General features: G+C 43.6%; 1 protein-coding gene across 1 annotated transcript in view; it reads left to right on the top strand.

The window, feature by feature from the left end:
* The window catches only part of VWA3A (von Willebrand factor A domain containing 3A), a 71382-nt gene extending 56035 nt beyond the window's left edge, over positions 1-15347 (top strand). Inside the window, exons 31-33 of the mRNA XM_060261040.1 lie at positions 2319-2416; positions 4732-4795; positions 14322-15347. Of these exons, the coding sequence (XP_060117023.1) occupies positions 2319-2416; positions 4732-4780 (147 nt within the window). The 3' untranslated portion in view covers positions 4781-4795; positions 14322-15347. The remainder of the gene's footprint in view (positions 1-2318; positions 2417-4731; positions 4796-14321) is intronic.
* Positions 15348-18266: the final 2919 nt, after the last annotated feature.

Consider the following 18266-nt stretch of genomic DNA (forward strand, 5'->3'; position numbering starts at 1 on the left):
TTCCCTCTGGCACACAACCTCCTGTCCCAACAGAACGGCAGGGTTCTGCACCACGACCCGAACAGACTTCGCCTGACGGCCTGGAGGATATGTTCTCAGACTTTCCTGAAGGAGTAAGACACGTTCTCCTTAATGCAAGGAAACCGTCAACAAGGAAGTCATATTCCATGAAATGGAAAAGGTTTTCCATCTACGCTACCAAGCATAATTTCAGACCCTCCTCGGCTTCCATGCCTCAAATCTTAGCATATACACTGCATTTGTCAGAAAAGGGCCTTACGTACTCCTCTCTGAAGGTGCACCTGGCAGCAATCTCAGCTTTTCACCCGCATGTACAGGGTCGAACTGTCTTCTCACACCCTGCTGCGAAATCCTTCTTAAAGGGAATCTTACATTTGCACCCACCACTACGGCAAATGTATCCTAGCTGGAGTTTGTCACTAGTGCTTAGCCAACTAGTAAAACCACCTTTTGAACCTATGGCTACGATACCACTTCACCTCCTCTCATGGAAAACGGCTCTTTTAGTTGCACTCACCTCTGCTAAAAGAGCAAGTGATCTCTGCGCGTTCAGAGCGGACTCGCCTTACACCATGTTTCACCATGATAAGGTGGTGTTACGGCCAGATCCCGCTTTCTTACCGAAGGTGGTCTCCGCATTCCATCTGCATAGAACCACTACCTTACCTGCCTTTTTCCAACGGCCTACGGATAAGGGCCAAGAAGCTCTACACTGTCTAGACGTGAGAAGAGCACTCGCCTACTATATAGATCGAACTGCATCGTTCCGCACAGACTCCAGACTTTTCGTGGCCTACGGCCGCCGTCATAAGGGAAAAAAGATATCTACGCAGAGACTATCAAAGTGGTTGGTTGCTGCTATAGAGCTGTGCTACAAGCTCGCGAAGCAACCAGTTCCATCTGCCATAAGAGCTCATTCTACAAGAGCTTTGTCAACGTCATCTGCCCTTGCCAGGGGTGTATCCATGGAGGACATTTGCGCTGCTGCCGCTTGGTCTTCCTCCTCGACCTTCGCCACGCACTACGCTTTGGACGTTCGTGCTAGGCGGGATGCATCCTTTGGACAGGCAGTTCTTCGCTCCATCTTTGACTAAGAAGCTGGTCCGGGCTTGGTGAGTAGTTACTTACCTTATAGCCTATAATGTGCTGCCTATGTTGCACTAACCTTTGCACTATTTTTTCCTCCAACTCTAGTGCCAGCACCCACCGCCTTGCAGATCAGCTTATCAGTCACCCATGTGTGGGACTGCACAGAGACCACGAAGAAGATAAACAGGTTACTCACCTGTAATTGATGATCTTCGAGTGGTCATCTGTGCAGTCACACACGCCCGCCCAGCCGTCCCCGCTGCTGGCTACTTGTCTTATATATCCGCGCTCCTATTATGTCAGCGGCGGGGAAAGAAACTGAGTGGGTTGGGCGCCTCCCTCGCGCTACAGGCATGCGCAGTGGATGCCTGCTCCCCAGAGCGGGAGGGAGTGCGCGCCAAAAATAACGCCTAGGCTAGCTATTTAAAATCTCCGAGGTAGGGTTCGTCCTGATAGGAAAACCCATGTGTGTGACTGCACAGATGACCACTCGAAGATCATCAATTACAGGTGAGTAACCTGTTTTTCTGTCCCCCATGTGTCCATTAGTTGATGTGTTTAGAAATGTGTGCTAGGAACAAAGAAAATCCTTTTTAGGAAAAAAAAAACCCTATCTTGACACAGATCTATTGCAAGAGAATGTCTGTGTGCTTCACAGAAACCTGCAATATTTTTTTTTTGGTTCTGCCACTGATATGTATGATGAGATCCAGAGATCTGGGTCAACTTAGACTATGATTTGATTTGTTTCTCTATGGATTCGAGGTGCTGGTGGTGGTGAAAAGTGGCATCAACAAATTGCAACCGATTTATGGCTATTAGCCACAGTGTATATATATATATATATATATGTGTGTGTGTGTGTGTGTGTGTGTGTGTGTATACACACATATATTGGCCACTGTGTGACACAGAGTGTTGGACTGGATGGGCCATTGGCCTGATCCAACATGGCTTCTCTTGTGTTCTTATGTTCTTTTGATGACCTAGCAGGGGTTTCAAGGTAAGAGACATTCAGAGGTGGATTGCCCTTGCCTGCCACTGCATAGCAACCATGGATTTCCTTGGTGGTCTCCCATCCAGTCACGGACCTGAGCCGACCCTACTTAGCTTCTGAGATCTGACAAGATCAGGCTAGCCTGAGCCCTCCAGGTCAGGACTTCCTCAAGGTAAATGCATGTGAATCCAACCAGTGTGTTTTCTTTTAGGATCCAGTTTTCCCTGTGTTTGAAGGCGATGATTTGAAGAAGCTTGCTGAAGAAGTAGCAAAAGCCAGGAATTATTTAGCACAAGCCAGGTTTTTTAGGTGGGTATCTTGGTTTTAAACAATTTATTCCAGTAACATATGGTAACATATGGTAACAATCAATTCTTACATTATTAATTACTTCTTTTTATCTATCCCTTATATTACTTTTCTAACCCATCCTCCCCGCCCCATTACTTGACCCCCGCTGGTCTATTTCTTTCTTTTAAGACTTAATCATTATCAAAAATTGTCCAATGCCCTTTTATTTTCCACTCTTTTTCTATATAACTTCTAAACTTCTTCCACTCCAACTTAAAAGTTTCTAGATCATAGTCTTTTAAAATTCTTGTCAATTTGTGTCAGACAATGGAACTTCAAATCAACCAGACTTCATTAGATACAAAGTTTAAGGTTTTATTTGAGAGTTCATAGTTTCTGAGCATAGAAAGATTGGAACTGATACATTCTCACCAGTGAGGAGTCACTTTAAGGAATTGCACATCAAAAGGTTTCTAAACAAAATTACATTCCCAAGCATTCTTAGCATGAAGTGATACTTTTCACACAGCAAAAGATAAACAGATGTTGGACATTCAAAATGAAATAAAGAAAAAAGGTGAATTAAGGAAAAGGCCAGGGAAAAAGAAAATTGTGAGGGAGATTACAATATTACAAACACAAATGAGACATTTGTTAAATAAAGAATTGGAATGGAATTTGAAAAAATTACAGCAGAAGTCTTTTGAAGGAGCAAATAAACCTGGAAAGTACCTGGCCTGGCAATTGAAAAAAAAGAGAGAAAATAAAATTATTAGTAAGATTGTGGTTGAGGGAAGAGAGATGGTGGATCAAGAAGGAATAAAAAGAGATTTTTAAAAAATATTATGCTAAACTATTTAAGGGTGTTAAAATAAAGAAAGAAAAGATGGAACTATATTTACAAAATATTATTTTAGGTGGGTATCTTATATCACCCGGCTGTCAGTAATTGGTTTGATAGCTAGCCAGTGGTGTTGGTTTCTGTGTTTTGTGCAAGACCACCCATGTGGATGTGTTGCTGCATTTTTTGTCTTGTTGTTTTTCTTGGAGAGTGATCCTGGAAGGAAGGGAGGGTCAGAGGGAAGGATGTGTTGGCTCCTGCGATCAGTTCCACTCAGGGTAGATTTTTCCTTTGCCAAAAGAAGACATCGCTCCTGGCAGAATAAGTCCGCGGGATCCCTCCCATCTTTCCTGATGAATGACCAGAAAGGACTGACGATGTTAACAAGTGTATGGTGGGGGTGTCATTTAGTTTGCCTGGTGAGCTACAACATTGCTCTAGTTCACCCTCATAAAGGGACAGAATGAGGGATTAGAGTTTACTGCAGAGGTGACCTCATCTGAGATTTTATCCATGGCATAGATTTCCCAGATTTTTGCATACCATGATGTTATTTGGAGAGGACCAGGACATTTCCAGTGAAAAGCAATCACCATTTTTGCAGCTACTAGAAGTGTAGAGATCAGAGCTTTGCTTAGGTTTGGAATAGGAACATCTACCCATAAATCTAGAAGAATCAGTTCTGGCTTTAGAGGAATATCATCACCTGTAATTGTCTTAATGTGAGCTAACAATATTCACCAGAAATCTTGAATGACTTTACAATGCCTCCAGCAATGGAAGTAGTTGGCTTCTAGTGCACATGCAATATGGAGAGTGCTTTCCTGAGATATGGTGCAGTCTTTTGGGAGTCATACACCATCTAGAAAGCAGTTTGAGACATTGAGCCTGGATATTCAAGGAGAGAGATTTATAAGAGGGAGAGGACCAGATTTGCATCCCGTGTGGTGTAGTGGTTAAGTGCGCGGACTCTTATCTGGGAGAACCGGGTTTGATTCCCCACTCCTCCACTTGCACCTGCTGGAATGGCCTTGGGTCAGCCATAGCTCTCTCAGAGTTGTCCTTGAAAGGGCAGCTTCTGGGAGAGCTCTCTCCAGCCCCACCCACCTCACAGGATGTCTGTTGTGGGGGAGGAAGATAAAGGAGATTGTGAGCCACTCTGAGATTTGGAAGTGGAGGGTGGGATATAAATCCAATGTTGTCGTCGTCACCATCATCATCTGATAATTGAAGCATTCTAGCACATTATGACTATAAATGGATTAGTAAATTTTGGACTTATTTGGGTGTAAATAAAGTGGTAGAATGGACTGGACTGGACTGGACCACTGCAGATCAGGAGGGTGAATCTTTTTGTTCAACACCACCATGTTTTCAAAATCCTGTGAAATCCCACTGCATAAATAATTATGAGCTACCCTTGTTTATGCCAGGGAAGAACTGTTAGTAATATTCATATCATTGCTATATTGTTGTTGTTTTTTTCAATTAGATCACTACTGGAAAAAAAGAATTTAGATCAAAAGGAGCAGCCCTCCTAATTCAGCAGTCTCCAGGTAGGATACAAACAAATCTCTGCTGAAAGTAAAGGATTTAGGTACCTTTCAAATACGGTTGCCAAGTATATTTAGGACAGATCAGTGTTTTATTACAAATAGATAATTCCTTGATGTTTAGCACTGTGCTGGTTGTTTCTGATAGACTGAAACTGGGAAGGAGCAGCTGTCATTTCTAAAGACCTTTTGCGACGGACAGGGACTGGCTCCACCTCTAAGGGGGCCCCACACTCTCCCCACTGCCCATTCTTTCTCTGGGCCCAACTCCCACTGTCACCCAAATGAGAAAAGAGAAGTAAACAGGGTGTAGTGGGGAAAATTCATCCTGGTCCCTGGGCCGGGTGTGGACTGACGAGAGCCAGCCCAGTGGGCAGGAGACAGAGACAATAAAAGCTTGTACTTTGTTCTTACTTTATCTGGGTGGATAAATTAGCAAAGTTGTATTGAGGGAACCATCCAACCAATACTCACATACCCACGTACATCAAAATTATACAACAACTTTGCATAAAGCTTATTATGTTGTAAGGAAAATGGAAATAGGTGCTCACCAAAGGGAGAACCCTCCTTGTATGCCTTAAATCACAGTGTCAGAAGACATGAGAAATAATGTCTTTCTGTGGGCAATCATAATAGCAAACCCAATCTCCACTTAAGCAAGGAAAAAAAAAATTGTTATAAGTCAAACACCAGATGAATAAACACCCCTTTTGTAAATAGGCTACAGGCAAATTTGGCACAAATGACGACCCTTTGTTTCACTTCTAAAATTGCAGAGAAATAACAGAATGACTGACGATGGAAATCTTTGCAGTGGGGTCCAGATGATTCCACGTCGTGGAGTTTGGTGTTGTTGTCTGAATCCTAACAGCCACAAGCTTCAATCTCTAATTATCGCCATATTTTAAAATAAAAATGAAAACCCATTAGACATTAATCACAATATGAGCCATTCAAATTCCACAGGTCAGTAAAAGAATAAAGACTGGAGAAAACAAGCAAAACGACCCAATAGCGTAATTTGTTTAAGAAGATCAAAATTTAAGCCTGTTATAGAAAGATTAAAAATTTGTGCACTAGGAGGCAGAGTCATGTTAAAAAAAAAAAAACCTGGGAAAGCAGAAGCTAACAAGCTTGTTTAGGAACATTTTGTAATGTCTCAGTAGCATGGGTGTGGTCATACAAGGAATCTGTCCCAGCCGAAACCTGGCTTTGAAAAGATGGTATTCTTTGATGCAAGCCAGGACATTCACACAGCCCCTGCCCTGCTGCCGGGAGAGGCAGGGGCCACACACATGCACCAGGAGCATTCAGACTGCGGGGTGCCTGCAGCACATGCCCAGCCATTCAGACAGTCGGGAAATGTGCCCTTCATACACTTAAGAGATTTGCTACCAAAAAGTACCCAGTAGCTATTTAATCTGGTCCCATCCCCATCCAAAGGTGAGGTAAGGATGGGCAGGACTTGGGAGGCAGATACGTGCTTGTGATCGTGCACAGGAAATCCAGATGGGAGGCATGGCTAGGTCGGGCCAAATCTCTCGTGTGATCGCACCCAATGTACACTCAAACACTTATCTTCAGGGTCTTGGTTAGAATATAGCCCAACAATATGTATCCTTTGACAATTTAAACCAGACTTAATACATAAAACAGCATCTTTCTCTTTAATATGAAATCCTTTCCATGCTCGGAGTAATCTGTATCAGCCAATAATGAACACCATAACGAAAATAAAATATTTGCTTCTACAACAAAAAGAAAACTATCGCAGGTGGAGAGTCAGCACCTCTTGCCAAGGGTGGAGGCTGGTCAGAGGCCGGATCCCACCAGTGAGGGCCGGACAATGAGTTGTAGCTAAAACACGTCATTGCATTTTGTAAACAGACACAAGACTTAAAATGTAACTAAAATAATATGAAAGCAGTGTTGGCTTAACATACACATTTTGAAAATGTATTGGTCTTATTAATAACTAATTGTGAACCAGTATTAAAGGCTACAAAATACAAAAATAGCTTGACAGAAAATAAATTTAAATCAATAACTGATTTTAATTGAACAAAGCAGGAGTCAAGTTGCACCTTTAAGACCAACCACTTTTTGCTTAGAACGTCAGCTTTTTACTGGATACCCACCTCTTTAGTCCTCCCTTGCGAATCCTTCTTGGTGATTTTGAAAAACTTCTATTCAGCGATTCAACCCCAATTAAAGGCTTGATATCGAGAATTTACAAATTATTACTCCACTCCATTGACATGAAACCACACTCCTATCAAGGGGCCTGGCACCGAGATCTGGGTATTGAACTAGCCAAAGAGCAGTGGCAGGCCATCTGGAACTCCACCATATATAAAACAAAAGCAATGAATGTACAACTTCAAGCCATTAAAGTTCTCACACGTTGGTATAAGACCCCGGTACAGTTATCACACTCCTGCTCAATTTCTCCCCTTTGTTTTAAGAACTGCGGTCAGAGAGGCACATTCTTTCACTCCTGGTGGCTATGCCCCGTCATAAATAATTTCTGGAGACTAATCTACCAAGAAGTACATGACCTCACCTCATTTTCTCCCCCGTTCACGCCGGAATATGCTCTCCTGAATCATACAGGCACTTCGCGTATTCCTACACAAACAGAGGATTTAATTTCACATATGTTTGTGGCGGCCAAATTTGCAATCGCCTCGGTTTGGAAACAGCAAAATCCTCCATCAAGGCAGGCATGGTGGCTAAAGCTGTGGGACTACTTTGTCTTAGATAAACTCACTCATGATTTAGATCCTCGTAACACCTCCCAATCTGCTTCTCTGGACTTTGTGTGTAAATGACAAGGTCTCAAAGGACAGCAAAAATCCTAATGACCCATATCATGCTATACTGATGTCATGTCAACTGTTGTTGTAACCTGCATTTTAATAACTAACTTTGTTTATATCCATCTTCCCGCTGTATATGGGTACATACTACACATCTGCCGATGCATTTTCATACTTGTACCTTGAACTTTATATTAATAAAGCTTTTTATTATTAAAAAAAAAAAGTCAGCTTTCGTGTGCTCTTAGGCACACTTCATCAGACAAGGAATCGAGCACAGTGAGCAAAGCCATACATAGCTGAGCAGAGCCATACATAGCTGGTAGGCAGTGGCCCAGAATGCAACATGTTGCATTCTGGGCCACTGCCTACCAGCTATGTATGCTTCTGCTCAGCTATGTATGGCTTTGCTCACTGTGCTCGATTCTTCGTTTGATGAAGTGTGCTTAAGAGCACACGAAAGCTTATCTTCTAAATAAAAATTGGTTGGTCTTAAAGGTGCACCTTGACACCTGCTTTGTTCAACTGCTTCAGACCAACACGGCTGCCCGCTTTGATTTTAATTGATCTATATGGGCTAGGGACATAGTTTGAATCAAACTATTTTGCAGAAGGAAAAGACTGAACCTTTCAAGCTATTGAAACTCTTATATTCATAAGACATTTAAATATATTAAAAAACCCAATATAATATAAAACTTTCATATTTGAAAATTGGATTTGCCAGGAGAAAATTGGCAATTGTTTGGAAAATAATGCACTAAATAACACACAAGAAAACAGGAAATATGGCTTTGCGAAGGCTAGGAAATTTTTTAAAAACTGAGAATCTCCTGTCTGGAGATTGGCAACCCCTCTTCGTGAGTGTACCAGCTAGAACTAGTTAGCTTCATAGTAGATAAAGCTTTAGGTAATGCACCAATGCAAAACAGACTCTTGTGCATTTTGCTAAGTTTAGAGCAGGGAGATAAGCAGCTGAAAACAGGCACTGAAGGCTTGAACAAGAATAAAAAAGACATAATGCACTGAATAGAGAAAATATAATTAGCATGGGACATGGGAAAATAAGGGAAGGGATGTAAGAACTTAACATGTCATTAGGCAGGTGCTTGCAATAACAAATAATAATTACCGGGGATTAGGAGCTGAACTGCTGAATATTTAATATTTAAATGCTTGTATTATTTTTCTCTGGGTCCTTGTTTTCTTGCTAGAATTTTAAATTAATGAAACCAACATGATTAAATTAGACCACATAGTAGGGTTGTCAAGTCAATTTTCAGAAATATCTGGGGACTTTGGGGGTGGAGCCAGGAGACACTGGGGTGGAGCTAGGGGGGAGGGGGGAAATGGCGCCGGGGAGCATGGCTGCCGCCTCTTCTCCGCTCGCCGTGGCTGCTCCTCCGAGATGGGCTCTGGCTGGGCCCATCTCGGAGCAGCAGCTGCGGTGGGGCGGGGGGGGGGGGAGCAGCGGCGCGGCAGCATCGCCCACTCTGCTCCGCCTCTGGGGTGGAATCAGAGGGGGTGTGGAGGCGGGCTGGGGGCGTGGCGAGCCACGTGTCCGGGTCCTAGAAGGGCCCGGATTCGCGGCTCGCCATGCTCCTGGCCTGCCTCCGCCCTCCCCTTCTCTGGTTTTGCCTTCTCCGCTTCATCTTGGCTGCTCCTCCGAGATGGGCTCAGCCTGGGCCCATCTCGGAGGAGCAGCTGCGGTGGGCGGGGAGGGGGCAGCAGCGGCACGGTGGCGTTGCCCGCTCCGGGATGGGGCGGCTCTCCATGCTCCTTGGCGCCGTTTCCCCCCCTCTCCCCGCTTCCGTTTTTTGGGGGAGCGGGGGAAGAGGGTGGAAATCCTGGGGTCCCCTGCCAGGGCGGGAGGGTTGGGAAGCCTACCACATAGATACAAAATAGATGCAATTTTAACCCTTTTTTGACATCTCAAAAGTATCCTTTTAGTTAGTTTTTAAGTATCTCCTAGAGCTTTTAGAGACCAGTCTTATTTTATCCAGACTCATAATTCAAGGCTGAAAACGTTACAAATATGAAAGGGCGGGGGGTGGGAGGAGGAATCCTGAAATAATTTAGTAAAACTGTTATCCATGTTGCCCCCTTCCCACAACACCACCTCCACTGTCCCCCTTCTTGATCTTCTAGCTGCAGTCCAGAGGGGAAAAAATTCAATAGAGAGGGAAACTCTCTGGTTAAAACTTTCTATTTTACTTGATAAAATTACTTTTTGCATGCACTGGTGGGGGGAAAAGCTGTCTTCTAGCTTTCCCCCCCAAACCCTCCCCCCACTCTCTTGATAATAAATACTTCTTAGTAAAAAACAATTTCCAGACTAATTGAGAAATAAAGCCCACAAGCCATCCATTCTAACAGCGTTCTTTGCTTAAGTGACACAAGGTTTTGCTTAAGTGACACAAAGTTTCTCCCTTCCCCCTCCCCATCTCTCTTATTTCCTTGTGAATTTGCAAACATCTTGGCTTCTCTAGCTGGCTGCTAACCTTAAAGCACAATAGTCAACTGGGGGACACACATCCTTTCCTTCTAAGTCAGTACAGACACTTCACACATAAATCATACTAACTTTTCTTCACACAGATACACATTCCAAGATCCAAATTCAAATGCCTTCCCATAGGTTACAATCCACCCACACACTTCACAGTGACTTGCTCACACACAATTTGAAATCCAAATATTTACAAGCATTCAATTGACACTTTTCACACTATCCCCAATTCAAGCACACCCAATTTGCATTCAACCAGTAAGTCCTTTCAGACAAACAGACAAACAAAACTCTTAAAACTCTTGAGCCCAGTTCAGGTACTCCTTCTGCCAGTAAACTATATATTTCCTAACCCACACATTTTCTCTCTGTCTTTAAAACAAACAAACAAATATATAGTTCCCACCAAGAGCCCCTTCCAACAATTGACAAGCCCCCCAGGAACACTAGGATTACCTTCTATATGGTGCCAGAGAAAATCTGGGCATACCCCTTCATGCTAGCAAACTGCTGGGCCTCGCAATCCAGGAGGGCTTATTCTGCTTATCTAAAGACTTGCTACCCAACCCCTGAGGCTGGGCTTATGCACCCCAAATGCTGCCTTGGGAACCCCCAGGGGCCTACACAACCAGAAGAAGCAGATGTTTTTGTCTGCAACCCACACACCTGGTCCTCCCTTAGCTTATTTATTTTTATTTATTTATTTCATTCGATTTATATCCCGCTCTACCCCACCGAAGCTGCAACTGTAGTGACACCCCAGCCAATACAGAAGAAAATTCGCTAACCTTTTCCTAGGCTCTCAGTGCTAAAATTCAGTCCAAAAGGCCAACACATCTGTAAGAACCCAGGCTCCAGTCAGACACGAACTGTCGTGGAAAAAATTCATCTTGGTCCCTGGGCCGGATGTGAGAGACCAGCCTAGTGGACAAGAGACAAAGACAAAAGTTTGCACTTCGTTCTCCTTGATTCAGCTAAATATCAAGATAATCAAATCGCTCAGAGCATATGTCAAACAGTGTACACGTATTGATCGATAATCAAAAGATCTCTTGGGATGCCTAAACAGAGAGCCCAACTGGCCGTCTGAAAAGGCAACCCGCAGCATCTAAAATTAATAGCTTTTATATCCTTTATATCCTTTAGTTGCTAAGCGTTTCCCAAGTCGGGTTAGAATGGATAAAAGGAGGTACTTCTTCACCCAAAGGGTGGTTAACATGTGGAATTCACTGCCACAGGAGGTGGTGGCGGCTACAAGCATAGCCAGCTTCAAGAGGGGGTTAGATGGAAATATGGAGCAAAGGTCCATCAGTGGCTATTAGCAACAGTGTGTGTGTGTGTGTGTGTGTATGTATATAATTTTTTTGGCCACTGTGTGACACAGAGTGTTGGACTGGATGGGCCATTGGCCTAATCCAGCATGGCTTCTCTTAAGTGGGTTCTTAAGTGGGTGTCACAAGGAATGCCATACCAGCAACAACCTTCCCATTTACTGCATCATCAACTAAACACAACTGGGGGACAGAAGAAGTGTTTTTTTGGGAAGCGCTGGCTGGCCTGTCCTAACAGTTTACATTTGGTGCTGGCACACTCTATTCTTGAGCAATATAAACAATCTGGAGGGTACAGTTCGGCTAGTTACACGAGAGGCAAGCAGAGGTAGACTGCAGTGCCTTCTGGGGTAGAACGAGAGTCCATTCTACTTTAGAAAGTATATTGAGAGGAACAAAAATTCCCACGTCTCCATCTAAGTCAAAAATTCTTCCAGGCAGGGCTTGTGCTTCTGAACGCTCATTCTTTTCAGAGCGGGAAGGCAGCAACAGGGAAGGAATATCAGGACCAAGCAGCTGTTGGGGGTGGAGGGGACTGTTGGCACTGGGCCCCCTGATGGGATGCAGGCTTCCACAGATGCCCAACAGTGCCCAACCTGGGTGAGAGACAGCTCTGGCAGCGGATCTAGAAAGAATGACCCCATTCTCCAAACAAGGAGAGCTCACTCTTCACTCAGCCCTTTATTCAAACACTATTGAGCTACGTTTCTATGTAAATCCCAAACCAAGGACCAGCTTTTTGAAATGAAGGCTCTCCTATGAACTTTGTAGGTTTCTTCTTGAATTTCCAGTCCTTTCTCACTTCTTTCCAATCTACTTTTTGCCCATGTTGTTATACTGAAGCTTCTCTGGCTCAAAGACTCTCACCCAGCTTACATTTCAGGGCCTCTTCTTGGTCCATAGTCTCCTTGACTTTGTTAGAACATATCATTAGCAGAGTAGCAGAGTAATGTAAGCTATAATAATAGCCAGGCACACGATTTAGCTTTAACAAAGTAATCTTTACTCATCTAATGAGGGAAGGGAATACTTGGAGTTCTACAAAACAAGAAAGGATCTAACATCCTATCTGATTCCTCTAACTACATGTTGACTCTCTCAAGTCTAAACAGCAACTGGTGGAGATCTAAGGGCTTGAAACAAAGGGTCCTAAACTGAAACTCAATGCTTTCCCTCAGACCATCCCCAAATGTATTGATTACCCAATTAGGGCTTCCCTTTACAGGTCACTATGCATATTGATACCTAGCTTCTGGCGGGAGATAAACGCAGAGATTCTGATAAGTCCTTCCACTCACTGGCTAAATATCAGCATGCAGAAACAAACAATTGATTAACTCATGACTCCAGGAAGTGAAATTGTGAAAAACCCAACAGACTTCCTCTTCCACCGTCAGCCACTTAGTCTTCTTTGGATTTATCTTCTCTTTGATATCCTTGAGCATGCCACAGTTGCGGTGTTGCCAAAAGGAAGCCTACCTTTTGAGATTCTGTTGTCTCCTCTGATTCTTTGGCTTGGCAGAACAGGGGGTCTGGATCCCACCAGCACAGAACTGAAAACTTCATTACTTCAATTTATTTATTTCCTAAATGGATTCACATTTTAAAAAAAAAAAAACTCCATGATGGTATTATGATCAGCATATTTGTGACCATATTTATTTCATATCCAGCAACACCAAGCCAGACCAGTCAAATACAGGAAGAATACTGTGAGATTAAAACCTGTGTAACAGCAATGAGATTTGAGTCCAGGAGCACCTTGGTCTCTAAGGGGCTCCTGAACTCAAATCTGCCCTCTGAAATGATAGCAATCCTGTAGCTGTGCAGAGGGTTTCTATTGTTGGGACTATAGAAGGGCTGGACTCCCTGCACAGAGGGTTGGACTGTAGTCTAGGAGACCCAGGCTTGATTCCCCACTCTGCCATTGAGGCTACTTTGGTGATCTTGGGCCAGTCACTGTCTCACAGCCTGGCCTACCTCAAAGGGTTGTTTTTGTGAAGATAAAGTGGTGGAGGAGAGAACAATGTAATCCACTTTGGGTACCCATTGAGAAGAAGTTCTGGGTATAAATATCATAAATCCATAATAAATAAGCTCTTGTGCTTATCATTAAATATAAGAACCCAAGAGAAGCCATGTTGCCCATCCAGTCCAACACTCTGTGTCACACAGTGGACAAAGCTCAGTCGCCATCAGGAAGTCCACCAGAGGGGCCAGAACTCCAGAAGCCTTCCCACTATTGCCCCCCCCCCAAGCACCAATTATACTGCTCCAGACAGAGTGTTCCATCTTGGGGCTAATAGCCACTCATGGGCCTCTTGAAGCTGTCTATGCTTGTAGCCATGGCAGTGGCTCCACATGTGGCTCCACTTCTCATGGCAGTGAATTCCACATGTTAATTACTTATGTTAATCATTGGTGGCTCAGTGATAGAGCATCTGCTTAGTAAGCAGAAGGTCCCAGGTTCAATCCCCGGCATCTCCAACTAAGAAGGGTCCAGGTAAGTAGGCGTGAAAAAAACTCAGCTTGAGACCCTGGAGAGTCGCTGCCAGTCTGAGTAGACAATACTGTCTTTGATGGACCCAGGGTCTGATTCAGTACAAGGCAGCTTCATATGTTCATATTGAATTCCACATGTTAATCATTGGTACCTTATATTAAATATAACTATTGGTAGCTGGTATCATTGGTTGACTTGTCTCTTGAAGATATATATGGACAGATAGGTCTGTTTCAAATAACTTTTGAGCTGATTGAGTCGTAAGCTGCTTTTCTCCTGTCTGATCAGCTGAAAGCACCATGCTCTGCCATTGTGTAGCTTCTTGCAATGTCTTCATGCTGTTCTTTGCTGATTGCTTTAACAGATGCCAGTTGGAGAGGTGGGAAAGGAGGTGACAGGAACATTCAGTACCCTGCTCTTCATGCACCTCCAAATCCTAAAGTGAAAAAAAAGTGCTTTGATAAACTCCAACGTGCTCTTCTCTGGTGGTAAGGACACAGTCAGCAGAGTTGATGATGGAGCAGAAGACTTGAAAAACCTGCCAACAACACTTCTGATTCAGTCTCCAGTTAGATGCAGAAACAAATAATGCTTCCTGAATCTTGTGCATACTTGTGATCAGTCCTTTAGGCTTGTAATTCCACCCCAGCTTGCAGTCTTTCCTTCCGTCTCCTTCATGGAACTGAATGTTGCACAACTCCAGTTCATTTCAACAGGGCTTGCGTAGGAGTTTCTTTGTGACTTGGAGCATGTCTGTTCGCAGGAGCCAGTGAGGGTCAGCCAATGAGGCCATGCTGAGAATACTACCACAGGTAGGCAGCAGATTGTAATTTGTCAGGTGCATCACCTTTTCTGTGGTTGCCCCAGTAAGGAGCCATGGTTCAAATTACATTTACCTCTGTGGACAAGAAAATATTGAGACCCTGGTACAATTTTCAGATTCTTCTTCAAACATGATGATTGTTGGATGCCTTCTGTTGACTTCTGGCTGACTCACCCAGCTGAATTACTGAACCTTCCACATTCTGAACATTTGCACATGCATGCTCGTTGGAACTGAAGCTGAGCTGGGGTGGGGGTTAATGAAATTCTTATGGTGTACAGATCTCACGACCTCATGCAAGCATTGAACCTCAAAAGCTGTGAAACTTCAAAAGAACTGCATTATCTTCTGCTACATGGAATATTTTTTGGCAGTTGACTGAAAGCCTCCGCCCCATTTCTAACGTCAATTTCTCTTCCAACTGTCCTCAAAATAATTTTCTCTCTACGTTGGGAATGGTCTAAGTACACTTGGAGTTATCTGTTTCCTGAGTGTTGGCACAACATGAGCCAAATAGTTTACTATTTTGGTTATGTGTTATGTCATTAAAAGTGGTGTGCATAATTATTACATTTTTATTCAGTGATGATGCATTTGGTGTGAGGGAGAAGAATGGCCAGATAGTCATACAAAAAAGGCTAAATGAAACACCTGGAGACCTTCTGGATTACAGCTGAACTAATGAGGACATCCCTGCTGAAAATGAATGCTTTGGAGGATAGACTCTACAGCAGGGGTGTCAAACAGGTGGCCCGGGGCCCAAATCAGGCCCCAGAACAACTGGCTGTCAGCTGCTTCCTTCTCTTTCTCTCTTGCTTCCTTCTGTATAACAGCTTGCTTTGCCAGGCTTGCTGAATCGCACAGGAGCTACAGAGCAAAACCTCAAATTTTCTCCATTGGCTGAGGCTCCTCCACCTCCTGGTCCCCTGGGGAAAGAAGGAAAGAGTCAGAGCTTCCTTTGCTCAGTTCCTTGGATCCCATGGGAGAAATACAAAGAAAGTACCTTTAAGACTAATGAGTGCTAATGTTTTAAGCATGTTTTATTTTAAGTTTTTTAAAACAAATCTTTAATTGTGCTTGTCTGTGTCCTTTATAAAGTTTATATCTCTGCTACCTAATCTTAAATAGTACAGGGCTCATTTTGCAGCAGGAGCTCCTTTGCATATTCGGCCACACACCCCTGATGTAGCCAGTCTTCTAAGAGCTTACAGTAGGCCCTGTAATAACAGCCCAGTAAGCTATCGGAGGATTGGATACATCAGGGGTGTGTTCCTGCTACAAAGGAGCTCCTGCTACAAAATGAGCAATGGGTACACACATGGCCCGGCCCGACAAGGTCTCATTTATGTCAGATGTGGCCCTCATAACAAATGAGTTTGACACCCCTGCTCTACCTCTGCTGAGGTCCCTCCCCTCCCCAAACTCTGCCCTCCCCAGGCTCTCCAGGAATTTCCCAGCCCAGAATTGGCAACCCAAGGTGCTTTGACTTCTTTGGGGTCTAATAAATTGGTTGTTTCCTAAGTATAAGTCATGATGGCCTATATTCCAGGTGTCCAGAAGCCCTATTGCACCTATAAACACTTTTGGAATTCTGAGAATGGGGAGGGATGGTGGCTCAGTGGTAGAGCATCTGCCTGGTAAGCAGAAGGTCCCAGGTTCAATCCCCGGCATCTCCAACTAAAAAGGGTCCAGGCAAATAGGCATGAAAAACTTCAGCTTGAGACCCTGGAGAGCCGCTGCCAGTCTGAGCAGACAATACTGACTTCGATGGACCGAGGGTCTGATTCAGTATAAGTTAGCTTCATATGTTAAAAAAAAAGGCACCACCAAAGACTGACTGCTATGGGGGGCAGGACCTATCACAAAATGACCACCATAGTAGGGAACGATCACAAAATTTTGGGAAGTTCCAAGCCAAGCATCTTCCTGTTGTGCCTTGGGGGGGGTCTTCTGAAGCACACCCTACATGAATGAGGTGGAGGAAAGCCAAAATGGGCTATTTGTTTTGGGGGAGAAGCTTGTTGGGTGACAGCATCTCCATGGTATTGACAGGTACAGTATTGGGGCTCCCTGGCTTAACTGTTTGGTACAGCAGATGAGCTGAAACTACCCTCAGTATGAGACTTACCTTTAGTGGTTTCTCTTTCCTGCCACAGGTATTACCACACAACACGCTCATTTTAATTAATTTAGAATAATTGCACCACAGTTCTCTCATATGTTTTGGCTTCATACCAATGAGCTCTTGTGTTCCTTTGTTCTCTCTTGTAGAAGGAGAAATCAGAAACCTCCAAAGGAAGTTTAGAGTTCTAGCAAGGGGCCAAAAGTTAAAAACATCAATATTTATAGACAAAAGTGCACGTGTTTATTACATACCTTGTAGGGGCCCAAATGAAGCCTCATAAAATCATCAAAGTAACAAATGCACAAAAAAGAACCACGTATGACCTGATGCATTTCAGCCTGCGGAGGTCTTTTTCAGAGGGCAAATACCGTAGTACAAATTACAACATATAACATATATATATACACACACACACACGCGCGCGCACAATATATTGGCCACATATATTGATCCAACCAAAACTTATATACATACATACATACACACACACACATATATATACATACTGTGGCTAATAGCTGCTGATGGACCTCTGCTCCAAATTTTTATCCAATCCCCTCTTGAAGCCATTTATGCTTGTAGCTGCCACCTCCTGTGGCAGTGAATTCCACGTGTTAATCACCCTTTGGGTGAAGAAGTACTTCCTTATAAGAACACAAGAGAAGCAAGTTTATATCAAAGAATGTTTATACTGTTATATCAAAGAAGTTTATACCGTTAAGGAAGAGAACAAGATCAGCACTGAAACCACTGTTTGCTTGTTTTTAAACCACAAGAATCAAACCAGATCGGAGGGGTAGGGAGCGTATAAAATAAACCTATCAAATGAATGGGGTTTTTTTGTTTTAAATCAAGAAATTGGCAGATAAGGAGTTTATTCCACTTTCCTTCTGTGGAACTTAAAGCCATGCACAGAGTAACTTAAGGCAGCATTCATAGACAAACGGGTAGAGCCAGGGATTTTCTCACCATGCAACGATTGTACCCTGAACTGCATAGCTTCAGCAAGGGCTATGCACCTTCTGACTATGTCCTGGGACTAAGGCCACCTGGTAAGAGAGGTTTTCTGACTAGAGAAAAGATAGTGAACAACTCTGTGCGCACAGCCCCATAGAATGGGGGATTGGACCATAGTGTCCTTTGGAAGAAAGGAAAATTCTCCAGTTGTGTGTCTTTCTCTTGATTATATAAACAATGCCTAAGAACATTCAGGTGATTGCCTCCTGGTTCTCCCCCTCAAAAAATAGCATATGACTGAACTTGGAATTTGGAAGTTTGAATTTGGAAGCCAGGTGAATCAATACCGTTTAGCATGGGCTGTTGGTGCCCCTAGTGGCCAGCACATGTCATTGCCACACAAA

This window comes from Heteronotia binoei, chromosome 20 (genome assembly GCF_032191835.1).
Source record: "Heteronotia binoei isolate CCM8104 ecotype False Entrance Well chromosome 20, APGP_CSIRO_Hbin_v1, whole genome shotgun sequence".
NCBI classification, from domain to species: domain Eukaryota; kingdom Metazoa; phylum Chordata; class Lepidosauria; order Squamata; family Gekkonidae; genus Heteronotia; species Heteronotia binoei.